Below are 22,584 nucleotides of genomic sequence, written 5' to 3'. Positions count from 1 at the left end.
TTGTAGACTTTTGGATCGCAGCCATTCTGACTGGTGTGAAATGGTACCTCATAGCGGTTTTGATTTGCATTTCTCTGATAATGAGTGATGTTGAGCATCTTTTCATGTGTTTGTTAGCCATCTGTATGTCTTTTTTGGAGAAATGTCTATTTAGTTCTTTGGCCCATTTTTTGATTGGGTCGTTTATTTTTCTGGAGTTGAGCTGTAGGAGTTGCTTGTATATTTTTGAGATTAGTTGTTTGTCGGTTGCTTCATTTGCTATTATTTTCTCCCATTCTGAAGGCTGTCTTTTCACCTTACTAATAGTTTCCTTTGATGTGCAGAAGCTTTTAAGGTTAATTAGGTCCCATTTGCTTATTTTTGCTTTTATTTCCAATATTCTGGGAGATGGGTCATAGAGGATCCTGCTGTGATGTATGTCGGAGAGTGTTTTGCCTATGTTCTCCTCTAGGAGTTTTATAGTTTCTGGTCTTACGTTTAGATCTTTAATCCATTTTGAGTTTATTTTTGTGTATGGTGTTAGAAAGTGGTTCAGTTTCATTCTTTTACAAGTGGTTGACCAGATTTCCCAGTACCACTTGTTAAAGAGATTGTCTTTAATCCATTGTATATTCTTGCCTCCTTTGTCGAAGATAAGGTGTCCATATGTGCGTGGATTTATCTCTGGGCTTTCTATTTTATTCCATTGATCAATATTTCTGTCTTTGTGCCAGTACCATACTGTCTTGATAACTGTGGCTTTGTAGTAGAGCCTGAAGTCAGGTAGGTTGATTCCTCCAGTTCCATTCTTCTTTCTCAAGATCGCTTTGGCTATTCGAGGTTTTTTGTATTTCCATACAAATTGTGAAATTATTTGTTCTAGCTCTGTGAAGAATACTGTTGGTAGCTTGATAGGGATTGCGTTGAATCTATAAATTGCTTTGGGTAGTATACTCATTTTCACTATATTGATTCTTCCAATCCATGAACATGGTATATTTCTCCATCTATTAGTGTCCTCTTTGATTTCTTTCACCAGTGTTTTATAGTTTTCTATATATAGGTCTTTAGTTTCTTTAGGTAGATATATTCCTAAGTATTTTATTCTTTCCGTTGCAATGGTGAATGGAATTGTTTCCTTAATTTCTCTTTCTGTTTTCTCATTATTAGTGTATAGGAATGCAAGGGATTTCTGTGTGTTGATTTTATATCCTGCAACTTTACTGTAGTCATTGATTATTTCTAGTAATTTTCTGGTGGACTCTTTAGGGTTTTCTATGTAGAGGATCATGTCATCTGCAAATAGTGAGAGTTTTACTTCTTCTTTTCCAATTTGGATTCCTTTTATTTCTTTTTCTGCTCTGATTGCTGTGGCCAAAACTTCCAAAACTATGTTGAATAGTAATGGTGAAAGTGGGCACCCTTGTCTTGTTCCTGACTTTAGAGGAAATGCTTTCAATTTTTCACCATTGAGGATAATGCTTGCTGTGGGTTTGTCATATATAGCTTTTATTATGTTGAGGTATGTTCCTTCTATTCCTGCTTTCTGGAGAGTTTTTATCATAAATGGATGTTGAATTTTGTCAAAGGCTTTCTCTGCATCTATTGAGATAATCATATGGTTTTTATTTTTCAATTTGTTAATGTGGTGTATTACATTGATTGATTTGCGGATATTGAAGAATCCTTGCATCCCTGGGATAGAAGAGCTAACACCTATCCTGCTCAAACTCTTCCAGAAAATTGCAGAGGAAGGTAAACTTCCAAACTCATTCTATGAGGCCACCATCACCCTAATACCAAAACCTGACAAAGATCCCACAAAAAAAGAAAACTACAGGCCAATATCACTGATGAACATAGATGCAAAAATCCTTAACAAAATTCTAGCAATCAGAATCCAACAACACATTAAAAAGATCATACACTATAATATGCTTTTAAAATTAGAATGTGTGTGTTATTGCTGCATAAACTACCCCCAAACTGAATCACTTAACCACATGTATTTGCTGATTATTATGCATTTGACATGAGTTAAGCTGAGCAATTGGTTTGCCATTATGCCTGGGGTCATTCATGTAATATTAATCTTCCGATGGCTTAACTGATCACTCACATGACTGATTACCAATTTTGGCTATTGGCTCTGCCTTTATCTGGCTACTCATTGTTACAAGGCTTTCCTGGACTTTTTACGTGGTAGTCTCAGGGACAGATGGGCTTCCCAGGGGGCTCAGTGATAAAAAAATCCGCCTGCCAATGCAGGAGACACAGGTTTGATCCTTGGTTCTGGCAGATCCCCAGAAGAAGGAAATGGCAACCCACTCCAGTATTATTGCCTGGGAAATCCCATGGACAGAGGAGCCTGGCGGGCTACAGTCCATGGGTTGCAAAGAGTCGGACGTGACTTAGCAACTAAAACAACTCATGGCAAGAAGGGAACCTCCCAGTGTCTTAAGATTGAGGATCAGCATTCACATTCATACCTACACTTCACTTTATCTACATTTTATTGCTCAAATACCATAACTTAGCCCAAAGGGAAGGGAAACAGATTCATTGCTTAAAGGGAAGAAAGAGCAGAGTACCAAGGACAGTGTTATTGCAGCCATCTTTGCAGACAGTTTCCCACAGGGCTGATGTGTACTTTATCTTTTTCTAAAGTTATTTTTCTCTGATATTCAAACTTGACAGACACATTTTAGACTTTCCTTTCCCCACCCTGGGGGTGGGGGGTGGGGGATACCTGCAAACATATGTAATTTTTTCAATTACAGACAACAGAAAAAATTTACCTACTAGGGGTCAGTCTAAAAGAGTCAATTCAAAAATATGACCCTAAAGCAAGAAATAAAACTAAGAAAAGGAAATAAAGAGAAGGGGAGATGAAAAAGAAGGGAGGAAGAAGATACTAACTTTAAATAACACTGACATTTAACCCTATATAAAACTGCAAAAGCCTTCCCATCATTAGATTTTATTCTCTTCTGCTTGGACGCATACAAAATGGATGCATTTCTTACTCTATGAAGTTGTGTGTGTGTGTGTGTGTGTGTGTGTGCACTAAGTTGCTTCAGTCCTGTCCGATTCTATGCAACCCTATGAACTACAGCCCACCAGGCTCCTCTATCCATGGGATTCTCCAGGCAAGAATGCTAGAGTGGGTAGCCATGCCCTCCTCCAGGGGATCTTCCTGACCCAAGGATCAAACCTGCATCACTTAGGTCCCCTGCATTGGCAGGGGAGTTCTTTACCACTAATACCACCTGGGAAGTCCTACGACTTTATGATTTGGGATTAATCTATTCCCTATTCTAATCTATGTCTTGGGTAAGGTGTGTTCGGTAGATGAATGAAAGTGGGTGGGAAGAATGACAAAGAAATAATCAGATTACTAATAATCAGATGGAATAATAATTTTAAAAAAATCAAGATTCAGGAAGAAAACCCCATAAGAAGTTTCTGGAAAAATGACAAGGTATTCGCAAGCTAGTTGTAATGCAAAAACATTTATAGCAACAGACAAGTATGACCCTATTAGATTAAAAAGAGATAATGCCTGTAAGTCCAGCACTTCTCATCTTTGGAGATATGTATGCCCTCCATGTATAAGAACCTTTACAGAATATATGATTTGTTTTATGACACAACAAAACCTATATACTAAGACCTTTTTGTTATTTTTAAAAACTAATATTTCTAATGAGTACTACAACAACAACCCCACAGAGGCAATTACTGCTTAATATTAGCGATATAACAATTCAGTAAATTAGCACTAAATATAAACATGTATTATCTTTCCATTGCATATGAGAAACATTTTATTTAATGGCATGAGAATATGAGCAAGAAAATATTTGACACACAAGACTCAAGTTTCCAAACTGCACAGCAGGTATACACAGCACTCAGTTGGTTTCACTTGTCAAAAATAAAAGAAGTCCCAGTAAAGAGTCACTGAGAATAGCTGAAAAAAATGACAAACTGCCCAATGTATAAATGTGAATGCCTTTGTAGGTATAGGGAATGGGTGGGGGTAAAGGAGGTACTGTCGACTGCTGCATGCACCCAACTTGGGTACGACTGAGCCTTATCTATATTCTAGAGGCCTCAGAATATTCATCAGAATTAGTAACAAGGAATGGTAATCAGCAACTTTCGGCTGCTTTACATTCACAGAGGCGGCCAGCCCCAGTGAGTAGCAGCCATAAGATTAGATCCCTCGCTATACTGTTCGGTTGATTTTAATTGCCTGAAAAGGGTCATTACCGTCTACTGCAACGTGTTAAGTTATTTTAAAGAGTGACTATTTCTATGTAAGAAATAAAAATGGACTGTGATTTGGTTTGAAAATACAAGAACGCATTCAGCTGGGTCTTCGTCCTGGTGGCATAAAAGTGCCATCCAACTCTGATTAAACAAACACGTTTGCCTGCAGGACTTGTTAAAAGTAGTACTGAAAGTCAACACAGATTCCCAAACCAATGACCACAGAGAACCACCCAAATGTCATATCCTGGTTTATAAAATGCCAAGATTTCCATTTCTATAGCAACTTTTATATATATATATATATATATATATATATATATACACACACACACAGGCAACTCCAAGGTAAAGAACCGCATGATATTTAAGAAGACAAATATTTGCATAGAAAAAGGTCTGTAGAAGTGGCACTTTTGACACCTCAAAGATACTTGAAAAATATTACATCAGTGTAGGCTCACATGGAAACTGCAGCTCTCAGGATAGCTGTCCTTTAAATTAAAATTCTAGACTCATGAACCTATATATGGCATAAAACAGCACAGAGGTATGTACACATTCTTGCAATCAGGTTAAACCAATAGTGACACAGAATAAGATCTGCTGTCTGGTTAAGGCAATGCACTAGGATCGATTTACTGGTTCTGGTATCATACTACAGCTATAGGCAACGTCGCCATCATGGGGGGATGGGTGAAGGATATTCAGAACTCTTTGTACTATCTCTGCAACCTGCTATGAGTATAATAACTTCAAAACAAAAGGTTTTAAGATGTAGGTTACCAAGACTCACTCCCACAGGTAACTCTGAAAGTCCTGTAAGGGCCAAGGGATTTCCATTATTTCAAGAAGGAAAGTCCACATTTCTAGAAAGATCATTAACTGGGAAGCAGTGAAAAAAGAGTATATTCAGCACAATAAAAGGGGCTTTCTGTTTGAAGGATAACTGGTGAGACTGCTTAATGCTCATAAAGCTTTCATTCATTTATAAGCAATTACTTATAGCTCAGGAAGAACTGCTTTTGATTTCTTGTGATACAGTCATTTAGTTATTTCTTATCCAAATGTTTTATTCTAATAAAAAATGAAATTTGAGAATTCCAAATTATCCCCTTGCACTAAAAGGAACCAATTACACCAAGGACCAATCCATAATACTGACAACCTTTAGCTTATGCTTCTTTTAGGGTACAGGTCTGTTAAAAGAATTTTCTAAATTCAGATCATTATCAAGATATTCATCTACTGTCAACGAATGGCTTGTCACCCTGTGTAAAGTAAAATAAAATCTTTACATATACACTAAAATAATTTTAAGTTCAAAAAAAGAAGCCCTCATATAACTACAGTAGAATCTATCTTTATTTCCTTCCACAAATACTTACCAAAATCCTAATACATGGGTTCTACTCTACTCACAGACTATCAGGAAAGGCAGATGTTAAAAAATGAATAGTGTTAAACTCTAATCCATTGTCTCTCTAAAGAACATTTTAAAACACAGGTAAGAGCAGACAGCCTGGGGCAAATCTAGTCTGGGAGGACAAGAAAGACTTCTTGGAGAAAAATGGATGGGCATAGCTAGATAAATGGTAGGATTGAAAGTAAAGAGCTTTCCTGTCAGAGGTAACAGTGAATTAAGGGTAGAGATGAACTGAAATGGGAATGAGGGGCTTGAGATGGAACCCCTGGGTGCAGAGACCCTGAAGTCATGTCACACTGAATTGTAAGGAAAGATGGTGCCTGTAGTGGGAATGCTCCATGTGGGGGGAACCAGGGGAAGAAGTCTCATGCAGACAGGCTGCATCAGTGGCACTTCTTCTCTAGGCAGTGAGTGTCCAATGACACAAAATGGATTAACATAACACCATGGGTTGGAAAGACTGGAGCAAGAAAGGGAGTGAAGGAAGATCGTTTCTTAACCTGCCATATTTACGTAAAATGTGTACAGGAAATAAAGTGCTTGGACCCTAAAGTGAAGGTGTTAGTCACTCAGTTGTGTTCAATTCTTTGCAACCCCATGAACTATAGCTCACTAGGCTTCTCTGTCCATGGAATTATCCAGGCAAGAATACTGGAGTAGGTAGCCATTGCCTTCTCCAGGGGATCTTCCCAATTCAGGGATCAAACCTTGATCTCCCACATCGCAGGCAGATTCTTTACCTGAGTCACCAAGGAAGCCCTCGGACACTACACTGGTGCATAAAACCTGAAAAAAAGTTCTTGTATTTTTAAGCAATTGACTACCTACAGGAACAAAGGACGGAGAAGGCAGTGGCACCCCACTCCAGTACTCTTGCCTGGAAAATCCCATGGATGGAGGAGCCTGGTAGGCTGCAGTCCATGGGGTCGCTAAGAGTCAGACACGACTGAGCCACTTCACTTTCACTTTTCACTTTCATGCATTGGAGAAGGAAATGGCAACCCACTCCAGTGTTCTTGCCTGGAGAATCCCAGGGACGGGGGAGCCTGGTGGGCTGCCGTCTATGGGGTCACACAGAGTCGGACACGACTGAAGTGATTTAGCAGCAGCAGCAGGAACAAAAGAAGAGGGTGATGTCAAAGACCTCTGGTGCCACATGCCTTGAGGACCACGATGAGAGTCAAAGAAAAAAGACATCATCTAAATTTGAACCAGCTTGAGAAGAAAAAGGATGACTGCCATATTGACAAAATAAGTCTGAAGTAGTAGGTATTCAGGAGATCTAAGAGACTATGCACAATGCCACAGAGAGAATACTCTGAAAGCCAGCTGCAGACTTTTGCTGAACAGGGAGAATCTTCACGGAATCCCTGGTCACAGGGGTGCTCAGTCACATGTTGCAAACTCAATGCCCCCAAAGCACAGTTCTCATGGGTGGGATCAGGGCTTCCTAGTGGCTTGGTGGTAAAGAATCTACTAGCCAAGCAGGAGACAGAGGTCGATTCCTGGGTCAGGAAGATCCCCAGGAGAAGAAAATGGCAACCCACTCCAGTATTCTTGCCTTGAAAATCCCATGGACAGAGGAGCCTGGAAAGCTATACAGTCCTTGGGGTCACAAAGAGTCAGATACAACTTAGAAAGTGAACAGCAACAGCAAGCTGCATGGTGGATCAAACTCACTATGAGCCAGGTACTATGACAGGAGCTGCCTTGCACTAGCAAGGAAAACAGATGTGGTAACTGCCTGACCAAACTGATCACACAGATTGCAGCCCTGCCTTACTCAATGAAACTATGAGCCATACAATGTAGGGCCTCTCAAAATGGACAGGTCTTGGTGTAGAGTTCTGACAAAATGTGGTACCCTGGAGAAGGAAATGACAAACCACTTCATCATTCTTGCCTTGAGAACCCCATGAACAGTATGAAAAGGCAAAAAGATAGGACACTGAAAGATGAACTAAGGTCAGTAGGTGCCAGATACGCTACTGGAGAAGAGTGGAGAAATAGCTCAAGAAGGAATGAAGAGACGGAGCCAAAGCAAAAACAACACCCAGTTGTGGATGTGTCTGGTGGTGGGAGTAAAGTCTGATGCTGTAAAGAACAATACTGCGTAGGAACCTGGAATGTTAGGTCCATGAATCAAAGTAAATTGAAAGTGGTCAAACAGATGACAAGAGTGAACATCAACAGACTCAGTGAACTAAAGTGGATGGGAACAGGTAGATTTAACTCAGATGACCATTATATCTATTACTGTGGGCAAGAATCCCTTAGAAGAAATGGAGTAGCCATCATAGTCAACAAAAGAGTTCAAAATGCAGTGCTTGGGTGCAATTTCAAAAATGACAGAATATCTCTGATTATTTCCAAGGCAAACCATTTAACATATTAGTAATACAACTCTATGCCCCAACCAGTAATGCTGAAGAAGTTGAAGATGAATGGTTCTATGAAGACCTACAAGACCATCTAGAACTAACATCAAAGAAAGGTGTCTTTTTCATCATAGGTGAATGAAATTCAAAAGTAAGAAATCAAGAGATACCTGGAGTAACAGGCAAGTTTGGCCTTGGAGTACAAAATGAAGCAGGACAAAGGCTAACAGAGTTTTGCCAAGAGAACACACTGGTCATAGCAAACAACCTCCTCCAACAACACAAGAGACGGCTCTACACATGGACATTATCAGATGGTCAATACCAAAATTGAACTCTTTACTATCTGAGCCATCAGGGAAGCCTGTACTGAAATCAGATTCATTATATTCTTTGCAGCCAAAGATGGAGAAGCTCTATACAGTCAGGAAAAAAAAAAGACCAAGAGCTGACTGTGGCTCAGATCATGAACTACTTATTGAAAAATTCAGACATAAATTGAAGAAAGCAGGGAAAACCACTAGACCATTCAGGTATCTAAATCAAATCCCTTACAATTATACAGTGGAAGTGACAAACAGATTCAAGGGATTAGATCTGATAGACAGAGTGCCTGAAGAACTAAGGATGGAGGTTCATAACACCATACTGGAGGCACTGTTCAAAACCATCCCCAAGAAAAAGAAATGCAAAAAGACAAAATGGTTGTCTGAGGAGGTCTCACAAAAAATTGAGAAAATAAAAAGCAAAAGGCAAAGGAGAAAAGGAAAGATATACCCATGTGAATGCAGGGTTCCAAAGAATAACAAGGAGATATAAGAAAGCCTCCCTGAGTAAACAATGAAAAAAATAGAGGAAAACAATAGAATGGGAAAGACTAGATATCTCTTCAAGAAAATATGAGATACCAAGGGAATAATAGTTCATGCAAAGATGGGCACAATAAAGGACAGAAATGGTATGGACAGAAGAGGTTAAGAAGAGGTGGCAAGCATACATGGAAGAACTATACAAGAAAGATCATAATGACATGGATATACACGATGGTGTGATCACTTATTTAGAACCAGAGATCCTGTAGTGCGGAGTTAAGTGGGCCTTAGGAAGCATCACTACGAACAAAGCTAGTGGAGGTGACGGAATTCCACCTGCTGCTGCTGCTAAGTCGCTTCAGTCGTGTCCGACTCTGTGCAACCCCAGAGACAGCAGCCCACCAGGCTCCCCCGTCCCTGGGATTCTCCAGGCAAGAACACTGGAGTGGGTTGCCATTTCCTTATCCAATGCATGAAAGTGAAAAGTGAAAGTGAAGTCGCTCAGTCGTGTCTGACTCCTAGCAAATTCCACCTGAGCTATTTCAAATTCTAAAGATGATGCTGTAAAAGTGCTGCACTCAATATGCCAGCAAATGTGGAAAACCCAGAGGTGGCCACAGGACTGGAAATGCTCAACTTTCATTGCAATCCCAAAGAAGAGCAATGCCAAAATGTTCACACTACCGCATAATTGCACCTATTTCACATGCTAGCAAAGTAATGCTCAAAATCCTTTAAGCTATGCTTCAACAGTACATGGACTGATAACTTCCAGATGTACAAGCTGAACTTAGAAAAGACAGAGGAACCAGTAATCAAATTGTCAACATCCATCAGATCACAGAAAAAGCAAGAGAATTCTAGAAAAACATCTACTGCAGCTTCATGGACTACACTAAAGCCTTTAACTCTGTGGATAACAACAAACTGTGGAAAATTCTTAAAGAGATAGGAATAACGTACCTGCTCCTAAAAAGTCTGTATGCAGGTCAAGAAGCAAGTTAGAACCAGATATGTGAAAACAGACTGGTTCAAAGTTGGGAAAGGAGTACATTAAGGCTGTATATTGTCACCCTGCTTATTTAAATTGTAAGCAGTATACATTATGTGAAATGCTGGGCTGGATGAAGCACAAGCTGGAATCAAGATTGCTGGGAGAAATATCAATAACCTCAGATATGCAGATGACACCACCCTTATGGCAGAAAGTGAAGAAGAACTAAAGAACCTCTTGAAAGTGAACGAGGAGAGTAAAAAAGCTGTCTTAAAATTCAACTTTCAGAAAACTAAGATCATGGCATCTGGTTCCATCACTTCATGGCAAAAAATGGGTTAACAATGGAAACAGTAACAGTCTTTATTTTCTTGGGCTGCAAAATCACTGCAGATGGTGACTGCAGCCATGAAATTAAAGATTCTTGCTCCTTAGAAGAAAAGCTATGACAAATATAGACCACGTATTAAAAAGCAGAGACATTACTTTGCAGACAAATGTCTGTCTAGTCAAAGTTATGATTTTTCCAGTAGTCACACATGGATGTGGGTGTTGAATCATAAAGAAGGCTGAGTGCTAAAGAATCAATTCTTTCAAATTCGGGTGCTAGCGAAGACTCTTGACAGTCCCTTGGAATGCATGGAGATCAAACCAGTCAATCCTAAAGGAAATCAAGCCTGAATATTCATCGGAATGATTGATACTGAAGCTCCAATATTTTAGCCACTTGATACAAAGAGCCAACTCATTTGAAAAGACCCAACTCATTGGAAAAGACCCTGATGCTGGAAAAGACTGAAGGCAGGAGGAGAAGGGGACAACAGAGGATCAGATGGTTGGATGGCATCACCGACTCAATGGACATGAGTTTGAGCAAGCTCCGGGAGATAGTCAAGGACAGGGAAGCCTGGCGTGCTGCAGTCCATGGCATCACAGAGAGCTGGACACAACTGAGCGACTGAATAACAACTGTTCACAAGATGGCTCACAGAACAGTCAACAGGTATCAGATGAGGAAACAGTTCCAAGTTACAACAAAAAGGACATGAACAGAAAGTTATGGAGGATATGAACAGAGGTGCCCTAATTTAGAGAAGAAAGGAAATCAAAGAGAGCCCTCTCTGAGAAACTGGTATTTGAACTGTGACCTAAGGAATGAACATCAGGCAAAATATTCAGAGTGTGTGTGTGTCTTCATGTGTTTGTGTGTTTGGGGGTAAAGGCTAAAGAGAGCTACGAGACAACGGGACAGATGGAGCCCTAAGGCAGGAAAGAGGTCAACAAAACCACAGACATAAAAAATAAAGCCTAGAAGCAGAAGGAAATGGCAACCCACTCCAGTGTTCTTGCCTGGAGAATCCTAGGGATGGGGGAGCCTGGTGGGCTGCCATCTATGGGGTTGCGCAGAGTCGGACATGACTGAAGTAACTTAGCATAGTAAGTTCCTACTGGTAGTGTTTGAATCCTACAGGACTCTCTTATCACAAATAGCTCTGAACACCATAGAAAGCCATCTAAGTGCTTGGAGGAGAGGAGTACTAATTTAATTTACATTGAAAAAAGAAAAATACTGCCCTGACAGCTGTGCAAGAAGAATTTGGGGAAAGAATCAAGAAAGAAGGCAGGGAAGCCAGTGTAGTTGTCTCAGGAGAGAAGATGGTGAGTTGGAGTAGGATGATATGACTGGAGGGAAGTGGGCAAACCGGAGAAATGTTTTAGAGTTATAATCAAAAGGACACATGAGAACTGAGTTGCACTAGTTCCCAAAATAAGAGTTTTTCAAGTTTTGTGATCCCAATAATTCTTTATTCTATTAAAAATAGTATACTGTCAGGCTCATTTATCAGCAATATAATCAAAGTGCTTTTTGAATTACAGAGCTCATCTCTTAACATTTCCAAGGCATTCAGAGTCACGATTTAGAAAAACAAATCTGTTCTATTTTAGAACACAGAAAATTTATAGTCTGATTTCTAAAGGCACCTAAGAGAGTGCTATGGAATTGCTATAACATACATAATCTATTCTTAAAATGTCAATATGTCTACCATAAGGAATATGCATACCTTCTGAATTATTTTATCCTACTTAATAAAATAGTCATTTCTTCTCACTTTTTTGGCAAGGCAGCTTCTTGCACAGTAAAGATTCTACAAATATTTACATTCCAAGTAGCAGAGCTGTTTGAGATGCAATAAAGTTCTGCCAGCACTTCTATTACAAAGCCTTATTTCTTGTTTATAACATGTACATAAAAGGGGGGGGATAAAACTCTACTGTGGATTGAAACTTGGCATACAAAGTTTCAAAGAGAAAGTGCATTTATCCTGCAGCAAATTTTCAAAAGGAATATTCCATCGTGTTTAGGAGACATACTGAGCTGCAATGGGGATAGGGACTAAGGGGCAAAGAATGCTTGGGGGGAGTGGACACAAAAATCATTTCACACACATGATCCAATTCTCAATTCTGAATTTTTTATACAAATTAGATCTGAGACTGAGATCTGTAACCCATCAATCTCAAGCAGTGTTCTATCTTAAAATATTCTGTGGCTGCAGGATGCTAATTACTGCCAAACATCTTTGCAAAAAGGGGTATTATCCAATGCTTATTATCAAGCGTAAGAAAGGAATAGCCCAATAGCACTAAGTGACTAATAAAATTATAGGAGCACCTCAGAGATGCCCATCTTTAGGGAGACAAAGTACCTCCCTAAGATCAGAAGGGTTATTAAAGTTGGACTGGTAATGATTAAATCAGAGATGGCAAGCAAACATGCACAGCATCAATAAATCCTCCTGCCCTCCGCGTATCTCCTAATGCATAAGATAACATTACCTTACTGCTAACAACTTACTAACTGGTGACTGGAAAATAGAGCTTCTCTGTTTGGTGGCATTGCAACAATACACTGAGCTATATATAGATCTGGCGGTTTGAAAGGGGCAATTATATCTATATACTATTTCAGCACAAAACATATTAAGAGTTAATGAGAACTTCAAGTTGGATACTTAAATTATGCAGTAAAAACAAAGCTGGAAAATGTGTACTAAATGGATGAGAAGGAGTTAGAAACTTATAAAAGAGAAAGACATACCTTGCCAGCAGAGCGAAGAGGTTATTATTTTGTAATAACTAGGCATATATGAAATGTGACAGTGATAAAATTGAACATAAATCAGCAACAGAAAGGCCACAGCTTGTTGTCCGCAGCTAATCTTTTGCTGGAGTTGAAATTGCTCAGCACTTTGGTCCTATTAAATGTTTTGTTCCCATTTGAAGGAACACTTGGGCTATCTGGTTGTGTTGTAAAAGATATTTAAAAGTTAGCATTCTCCTGTGGAAATGAACTTAATGCCTTCATGTCTTCAGGCTGACATTAATGACATCCAGACAGCAAGTAGGGCATGGGGCTGAACATTATTGTCTGCTGAGGCAGGCAGTGCCTGAATCTATTCTGCTGCAAATCAATTAGCCACTCAATGCCTCCGATAGCCCATCTTTAGAAAGGAGGCCCATGCATATGTATTCAGTCCCACCACTCATGTAAAAACAAATGTGCAGCAATTGGCTCTATGTTCCTGATGGATATGGATCCTTTCCGGGGTCCTCAAACTACATGTTGACTCTCAACTGATTACAAGCATGCATTCAAACATGAGTAATCCCTGAAGCCCCTAATTTTATAATTTGCAGTCTTCCCATTAAGAAAGCTGAACCTATCAGACATCTTTTATGAACAATGCTTGCGAGAACCTGTCTTATTGCCCTCAGTAATTGGCACATAGTAGGCATTTTGCAAGCACTGTTCAAACGAATATGGATATTAACCCCTGACAACTTCGTCGCTAGTACCTTGACCCACAAAGGGTTAAAACCACAAACTCAGATGCCAGGTTACAGCAGCCAAAGTCCTGTTACTGTTAGTAAACAGAGCTAACAAGGCAAAAGTAACACATTTGACTTCAATATTGAGACATAATAGCTGTTTCAAAAGCAATTACTTCTCCTTTCAATCTCAGAAGGGCTCTGATTCATTGTTCTGATTAATTCCTGTTTTTAATCTATTTACAGATCAGAATTCTTTTTCAGCTGGTGTGATATTCATCTCTGTGGGGGTAGACAGAGACCACAGCACTCACAGTCTTCCTACTTTTTTTCCCCCAGTTATTCTTGCTTAATCATCTTTAAATTATTTCTGCATTTAGCTAGTCACCACATGAGCCGGGGTTTCTGACCTCCCTCCTGCACAAGACACATCTCCTGTCTGTTGCTTTCTCTAGCTGTGTTTCCCCACATCTTGGTTTGAGATGGACAGATTTAGCCACCCCTTTCCCAGAGCTCTATCTGTGTCCCTCCCTTAGGCTCAGAACGGAGATTTGCTCTCCTTCCCATAGCGGGCACCGTTTGTTATTAAATCATTCCTCTGGGCGCATCTCTGTGTTGAAAATCAATAAACAAATGCGATACAGGGAAGGATACAGGGAAGGATAGGACTGGCGGGCCGTGGAGCTTTGCACAAGCAGAGCCCAGAAGCTGTTCACATCAAGCAAACCAAAAAAAAAAAAAAAAATCCCCCAAGGTGTTATGACTTGGACTGCCCGGTTAGCACTTCCTAGTTTTCTGATCTCAATATTCTGATACCTGCTTGGTGAGCTTCGCAGGGCTCCTCAGAGAACTGAGAAGCATCCAAAGACCAGTGGCCAATCTCAATTACACTGGATCACTGCCCATCAGAAAAAACCTGGCAAATGAACGCAACGGAGGATTCCGTCCAAGACTGCAGATTTGAAAGTGGAAACTGAATGCAGCTGGAAAACTTGATTGCTAAATAGAAGCATCCTCCACCCTGGCTTGCTCAGAGCTGGAAGCCAGAAGGAGGGTTCTGGCAAAAAAAAAAAAAAAGGTTTCCCATTTTCACTCTCTGCACCATGAACCTGGGGTTCTTCCTCTGCACCCTCATGGTTAGCAACTTTTCCTCCCAACTTTCACTGGCCAAAACCGCTCCGTAAAGGGTAAGCCAGGGGAACCCACCTCGCTTTTCGCCAAGTTCCTGCCAGGGATGCGGCGTCTTCCTATCTGGAAATCAATCCTCCCCCGAGAAAAGGCAAAATAACCCCTCTAAAGCAAAGCAGCCAGGAGAGGCAGCTTTTATTCTCGACCCTTGAGGTGTATTTCTCCGCAAACAAACTTTGGGGCTGAGGAGCCATGAAGCCAGTGAGGAAAGTTTACCCCAGCTGATGGCTCATTCCAGTACCTGGACCGGCGCGAGGAGCCGGGCATGTCAGAACCTACCTGTTCCCTGCAGCTAGCTGACCAGGCGCTAGCCCCGCCAACTTGCCAGCCACCGACAGCCCGGGCCCGCCGGGCAGCAGTGCGCGCCCGCGCGAGCCGCCGCCGCAGTGTCCCGGTCCGCGCTGTTCCCAGCCGAGCCCTCGGCGCCCGCCCGACAGCCGCCGCCACCGCGCGCCAGGCTGCTGTGGCTGCTGCCGGCGCCGAGCAAGCGCTGCCTGCGCCTCCGCCTTTCCGCGCGGGCGCGGGAAGGAGGGGAGACGCGCGGGCGGGAGGGGCGGGGAGCGCTGCGGAACAGCCAACGAGGTCCCGCGCCTCGCGCCGCCGGCTCTCCCCGCTGCGCCCCGCTGGACCCCGCGTCGCCCTGCGCTCGGGCCGCGTGCGCCCGCGTGCGTTCGCCCTCCGCAGGGCCCTGGGCGAGGCGCCGGAGGGGGGAGGTGGTCAACGTGTCACCACTGGGTGGCCTCGTGCGCGCACAGTTGGGCTCCAGGGAGCACGGGGTTAAAGGTAGGGGGTTCCTGCTGCTTCGCTCCTACAAGTGCACAAAGATGGACAATTTTAATATTGAAGTCAGTAGTACACCAAGGGTTCTCTTTGTACCAGGTAGTAGACTGCGCGGTTGAAGTGAATTAGTTATTTATTGCTTGTCCCCAGAGCACCCCTGGATCTATTATTACTCCCTGCTTTAGTGATGAGGAAATAATTTGACTAAGGCTTCATTGAGTCAGTTATGAGAATAATTCCCTCCTTGGGGGTGGGGGGCGGTGTCTTTTTACAAGGACCCTGTGAGGTAGATCTTATCACCTTTATTTTCTTAAATAACAGACAGTGTTTGGAGAATCTGGCCTTGAATGAAAGCCTGCTGAAGTCCTAAACCCGTGCTTTGAACAGCTAGACTAGACTGACTTCCCTACCTGTGCAACGGTTGTTCAGTGTAGCTTTACTTCTAATTGAAAAACTGTAGGAAACAGCCTACCATGATTAGGAGAATAGCTAGTTAAAACATAGTGGAGGCATAGGATGTAAAATATAATACAGCAACTACAGAGACGGAAGTACATATACCGATATTGGCATGAAATGACCTTCAAGAGGTATTACTAGGAGAAAAAGGGTTCAGGAAAAGTATTTTCAGTTTTTTGCTCATAATACATGTGTGCATGCATATTTATGCCTTCACCATTTCTGGAAGGATGTCCCAAGATACTGATAACAACAGTCCTTGTGAGTAAAACGGAAACTGGGACTGAATTTTATAATTATTTGACATTATTTTTAAAGTGTAGCATAAATTTGCCTTCCTTTATAGTAAAAAAAAAAAAAAAAAAAAAAAACCTCTCTTTTTAAAAAAATTACACTTAAAAGAGCCCTGTCTCCTCTCCTGTCCTTTCCTCTCTCTGATCCCTCCCGTCAGAGGAACACAACCTCGAGTCAAGAGCAGTGACCTGGGCCAAAAAGACCTGAGAGGGGGGTTAAGGAAAATGGCTGCTCGACTGTTCTTTCTATTTTTGCTTATTTCTCCCAGAAATATGTGTTTCTGTTTAGTCCCCTACAACTCAGAAAGGGATTCAGGCTTTTGGAAAACCCCTTCAGGAGGTATACAAGACAACAGGTAGAACCCAGGTCAGTAAGATGCAGGGCACCGCTCCCTCCAGTGAAGCCCACACGCAGGGCTCCAGTCCTGCCTGCTGGCAGAAAGAAACTGCTTCAAAGTGAGACGGTGTACCCCAGAACTATGTGGGCAGCTATGCCTCCTTTCCCCTTGAGCACACAGCAGGGTCCTGGGATATACTGCGTAACTTTGATCGTGCCCACTTTAACCCTGTCTCTCACTTTGTCAGGAAAACTATTCTTCCCTGTCAAAGAAATGGCTGAATGAAAAAAGAAGAAGAAGAAGAAGATGAAATTATTTATGTTTCAAAAGAGGGGAGGCAAGCATAGATAGAGCTCACTGCTATAAATAAAAATAATGTGCTTTTCCCCATCAGAATTTAATTGCAGTAAATTTGGACTCCTTAAGGTCTCTCTACTTAGCAAAAGAAAAAAATAGAACAGGTACCCAACGGTGGTTTATGGTCGCTTCAGTTGTTATTGGTTACTGTAAATAATCTTTTTGCTTGCAATCTGGGAACATGTTGGCAAGCCCCCTGAGTGTGACAGCATGTTTTATTGGGTAGAACTGGTGTATTCTGGAAGGAACTGAGGAAACTTTCCATGCAAATTATGTTCATGCCTTCACCTAGCAGGTGCAATTACTGCCAGGCCCACATCCATCACAGGAGTGCCTCTTCTCTTAATATTTGCAAGTTGATGTCTCACAATGCATTTTCCTTCGCATACATACATAAACATAGACCCTGTCTAATGGGAAGGGAAAGAGCATTTTTATCAAGGAGGGGGAGCTGGCCCCAGGCAGCAAAATGACGGGAAAAAGACAGAAGTTGCTTTAAATGAGAGGGAGAGAAATCCAAACCTGAACCCTCCAACGCTGTCTCCAAATAATTAGTCATTTCCAAACTCAGATTACATTGCCTGTGCTGGCGAAAGCTGATTAGCGCTGGAAAGAAATTTAGTGGAATTTCGAATCTATGGTTGTAGCAGAGAGGGGGACACCCTAAATTTGCAGGAGTAATGATGAGCATTTTGTGTGAGCCAGTTTCATAATCAGAAGAGGTAAGAGGTGTGTAAATATATGTATATAAAGAGATATGCATCATTTTATTTCCTCCCTTTGCTCAAAATGTAAAGCATAATGTGAGTCAACTGAAAACCTGATATTTACCAAAAGTTGATACACAAGAGCAGGTTTAAATAAAATTTCCATCCAATTTCTGGGCCGGAAGCCCAGGAAATTTAAAAAAAAAAAATTAAAGGCACATGTGGGTCTTCTCACTGTGAATGCCGGATGGAGTTTTTATTGAATTTGGCCTCAACTGATTGTAGCATTATAAGCAATTCTGCAGTTAATTTTCAGCAGCCATTTAGATGGCAAACCCCCCTCTTTTTTAGGGGATTATAACTAAGAATAATAACTTCCTTTTTATATGGCACCTTTTATATCAAAGCACTTTAAAGTGTGAGATCATCTTCTCATTATTAAGATACCCCATCTGTGTTGGAATACAGAAGCTATTTCATGCCACTGACACTGTATAACATTTATTTGTTTGCCTATTTATTGCGAAGCAGAAGGAAATGAAGAAAAATACCTACTAAACCCACAGACTGACATTCTGAGGGAAAAGTGTAAATCGGAATGTAGCCAAGTTACTAAGTTAAACATATGCGTGCTAAGTCACTTCTGTTGTGTCTGACTTTTTGCGAGCCTCTGGACTGTAGCCCACCAGGCTCCTCTTTCCATGGGATTCTCTGGGCAAGAATACTGAAGTGGATTGCCATTTCCTTCTCCAGGGGATCTTCCCTACCCAGAGATCCAATCTGCATCTCCTGAGGCTCCTGCATTGTAGGCGAATTCTTTAACTCTGAACCACCTGGAAAGCCCCATGTTAAACATACCCATTTCTGTAAAAAGAGGTGAGGAGTCTTCTAGTTTCCATAGGTGGAAAGATAAGTCCTATGAACTTTCACATGATACTGTCCCCAAGTAAAAAGCTAGCTGTAGAGATTGTATTATTGAGTATACAGAATTGTCATCTCTAAGGCTGAGGTGGGCGGTTCTAGGAAATTCCTTGCGTCAGACTAAAGAGTTTTCAGCATTCCAAATGAGAGTAAAAACTAGTCACAATAACTGGGTAACGCAAGCAAACATTCTTCCATGAAACTTTCACCTTAAATGTCTTATTCAAGCAATTTCTCCACTTTTATGGTAAGAGTCAAACTGGAGGATTCTGGAAACATGAATGCATATAAAAACGCTTATCAATGTATCTGAAACTTAGCTTCTGTTTGATTAAGATAACTAATTCATTTGTCTATGATGCTGGGAAAGATTGAGGGCCTAGAGGAGAAGGAGGTGGCAGAGGATGAGATGGCTGGTTAGCATCACTGACTCAATGGACATGAGTTTGAGCAAACTCTGGGAGATAGTGAAGGACAAGGAAGCCTGGTATGCTGCAGTCTGTGGAGTCACAAAGAGTCAGACACGACTTAGGGACTGAACAACAACAACTCACTTTTCTCCTCCGAAGGTGATTGCCAAAATTTCTGTAATAGCTTTGCTGTCATTCTGTTTACTTCACAGAATAGCCCTATGTGACTTTTTTTACATGTTTTTTTGTTGCCAGAATCCCTCGATAGAATGTAAGATGCACAAAAGCAGGGTCTTTTTTTGTTTGTGTACTGTGGCATTCACTGCTCCCAGTACATATCTGACCTACACATGATACGTGTACCATGAATGTTTAATGACTGAAAGAATTTCCAGCGTGCCAGGTATTCATTGCTTATACCCAGTATCTTGCAACTCTTAAAACAACCCCAGGAGGTAACTGTTGTTTTAACATCTTTTTACAGATGAAGGCACTAAGACAGAAAAATGAATTCATATATTTGGAAGCTCTCTGTTTGAAGATTATGCAAGCTGTAAGTAGCAAGGTTTGGCCTTGAATTGAGGGGGTCTGGTGCTAGACTCTCCTTTCTGTACATTCCTGTGAGTTTTAGTGGACTTTGCTACCCATTCTAGTCCAGCACTTGTAAAACTTGAATGTGCCTGCAACTGGAAATATGGATAAAACACAGGTTCTCATTTAGCACCTCTGGAGTAAGACCTGAGACTCTGCATTTCTACCAAGTTCTCAGATGATGCTTGTGCTGCTGGTCCAGAAACCATACTTTGAACAACTATGTTTTCATGTTAACACACCATCCAATTGGCACATCTCAAACCTTAGGGATGGAAATTAATGGAAGTTAAAAAACAATATTGGAATTCCTTAAATAGGTATGAAATCACAGAGTTCTACTGAGAATTATTTCATCTAGGTTAACAGTGACTAGTCCAAAGTAAAATTTTAAAGAATATTAATTTCCTATACGGAAGAAGTTGCTCAGTCGTGTCTGACTCTTTGCAACCCCATGGACTGTCCATGGAATTCTCCAGGCCAGAATACTGGAGTGGGTAGTCTTTCCCTTCTCCAGGGGATCTTCCCAACGCAGGGATCGAACCCAAGTCTCCCACATTGCAGTCGGATTCTTTACCAGCTGAGGCACAAGGGAAGCCCAAGAACACTGGAGTGGGTAGCCTATCCCTTTTCCAGGGGATCTTCCCGACCCATGAATCAAACCAGGGTCTCCTGCATTGCAGGCGGATTCTTTACCAACTGAGCTATCTACAGAAGAAGAAACTGAGGCACAGAAAGATTATGTAACTTTTCGCAGTTCGCTGGTGGCAGAGCTAAAATGGCAGCCACCTGTCCTGTTTTTTATCAGAAAGCCCTGACTCCTTTTGATCAGTTTTTTTAAAAGTAGATTGCATGGAAATTTGAAACAGCACAGACTGACAAGGTTAAGAGAGTTGGTAAAGAGAGTGTGCACAAATGTAGTTAGCAATTGCACTTTGGTAGAGATGAGGTTGTTGCACCCTAAGGAAGAAATGAGGCCATTTGAAGTTCAGAGCTCTTGAATTGATAACCTATTACATAGCATGATAAAGACTACTGAATATAAAAGCCCTTCCCCCTAATGTATGTGACTATACACAAATAGTATAAGTTTCCTACTTAGTAACTCTATTTATAGGTTTTTTTGCCCCTATATTAATGGGCATAAATTTAAATATTTAAATATGATCATGTTTCAAAAGAGGTTTTGTACATATGTCCCTTCATTGAAAATATGGGCTTTTGCACAAAGTAACTTGCCTTTCATTAATTTACCTCATCCTTTTTTTTTTTTTAAACTATGAGCTTCAATAAATATTTTATCACTGTATCTATCTAAAATGTTTTCCCCAAGACTGCCAACATTTCTTGGATAAAATGAAGATTTTTTTCACATGCTGAAATATAGAAAAACATCCCTTTTATATTTTAATTCTGTTCATACTGTTATTATGATGCAAATTTTTGACAATAATAAGTATTTGATGTTAAAAATGGGCTTCTCTATATGTATCTTTGAAATATTTTATACATCTAAAAAGCTTAGCTAATGTGGTAAGACAAAGGGTGTTTTTTTAAACTTATGGTGAAATAAAGTTCTTTACAGAGAATTTGAGAATGAAAAACACTTTTTTAATGAATAGAGGATGACAAGTATTAATTGAAAAAGTATCTTGGATGCGGAATAAAGAATGAAAGCAAAAGTTGTTTTAGTCAGCTCTGTGTCCTAAAGTAAATTACCACAGACTGGCTGGCTTAAAGCACAGGCATTTATTTCTCACTGTTCTGGAGGCTAGAAATGCAAGATGAAGATACCAGCATGCTGGGTTCTAGAAAGCCCTCCTGCTGGTTTGTAGATGATGACTTATTGCTGTATCTTCACCTGACACACAAAGAGAAAGAGTTCTCTGTTCTCTTCTTCAGTTCAGTTCAGTCGCTCAGTCGTGTCCGACTCTTTGCGACCCCATGAATCGCAGCACGCCAGGCCTCCCTGTCCATCACTAACTCCCAGCGTTCACTCAGACTCATGTCCATCGAGTCAGTGATGCCATCCAGCCATCTCATCCTCTGGCGTCCCCTTCTCCTCCTGCCCCCAATCCCTCCCAGCATCAGAGTCTTTTCCAATGAGTCAACTCTTCGCATGAGGTGGCCAACGTACTGGACTTTGAGCTTTAGCATCATTCCTTCCAAAGAAATCCCAGGCCTGATCTCCTTCAGAATGGACTGGTTGGATCTCCTTGCAGTCCAAGGGACTCTCGAGTCTTCTTCAACACCACAGTTCAAAAGCATCAATTCTTCGGGGCTCAGCCTTCTTCACGGTCCAATTCTCACATCCATACATGACCACAGGAAACACTATAGCCTTGACTAGACAGACCTTTGTTGGCAAAGTAATCTCTCTGCTTTTGAATATGCTCTCTAGGTTGGTCATAACTTTCCTTCCAAGGAGTAAGCGTCTTTTAATTTCATGGCTGCAGTCACCATCTGCAGTGATTTTGGAGCCCCAAAAAATAAAGTCTGACACTGTTTCCACTGTTTCCCCATCTGTTTCCCTTGAAGTGATGGGACCAGATGCCATGATCTTCATTTTCTGAATGTTGAGCTTTAAACCAACTTTTTTACTCTCTTCTTTCACTTTCAAGAGGCTTTTGAGTTCTTCTTCACTTTCTGCCATAAGGGTGGTGTCATCTGCATATCTGAGGTGATTGATATTCCTCCCGGCAATCTTGATTCCAGCTTGTGTTTCTTCCAGTCCAGCGTTTCTCATGATATACTCTGCAAATCCCATTCATGAGGGTTGCACCCTAATGACCTAAGTACTTCCCAAAAGCTCTACCTCTTAATGTCAAATTTTTAATGTAAC

The 22,584-nt window shown here is 41.1% G+C and overlaps 2 protein-coding genes across 4 annotated transcripts in view; one reads left to right on the top strand and one right to left on the bottom strand.

Annotated features, from left to right (window-relative positions):
- The window catches only part of CNTN3 (contactin 3), a 399,434-nt gene extending 384,045 nt beyond the window's left edge, over positions 1-15,389 (bottom strand). For 2 of the 3 annotated variants that reach the window (XM_024983152.2, XM_059880039.1), the window contains exon 1: positions 15,166-15,389. The gene's annotated coding sequence lies outside the window, so the exon portion shown is untranslated. The remainder of the gene's footprint in view (positions 1-15,165) is intronic. The other variant, XM_059880038.1, reaches the window with a different exon arrangement.
- LOC132343545 (uncharacterized) lies at positions 13,613-18,116 on the top strand. Its single transcript, XM_059880185.1, has 3 exons — positions 13,613-13,792; positions 15,198-15,765; positions 17,004-18,116. Exons 1-3 carry the CDS (start codon positions 13,613-13,615, stop codon positions 17,039-17,041), a joined length of 786 nt encoding a protein of 261 aa, XP_059736168.1. The 3' UTR covers positions 17,042-18,116.
- The last annotated feature ends 4,468 nt before the right edge of the window (positions 18,117-22,584 follow it).

This window comes from Bos taurus, chromosome 22 (genome assembly GCF_002263795.3).
Source record: "Bos taurus isolate L1 Dominette 01449 registration number 42190680 breed Hereford chromosome 22, ARS-UCD2.0, whole genome shotgun sequence".
NCBI lineage: Eukaryota > Metazoa > Chordata > Mammalia > Artiodactyla > Bovidae > Bos > Bos taurus.
Note: the sequence above shows the minus strand (reverse complement) of the source record. Positions and strands in the feature narration are given on the sequence as shown.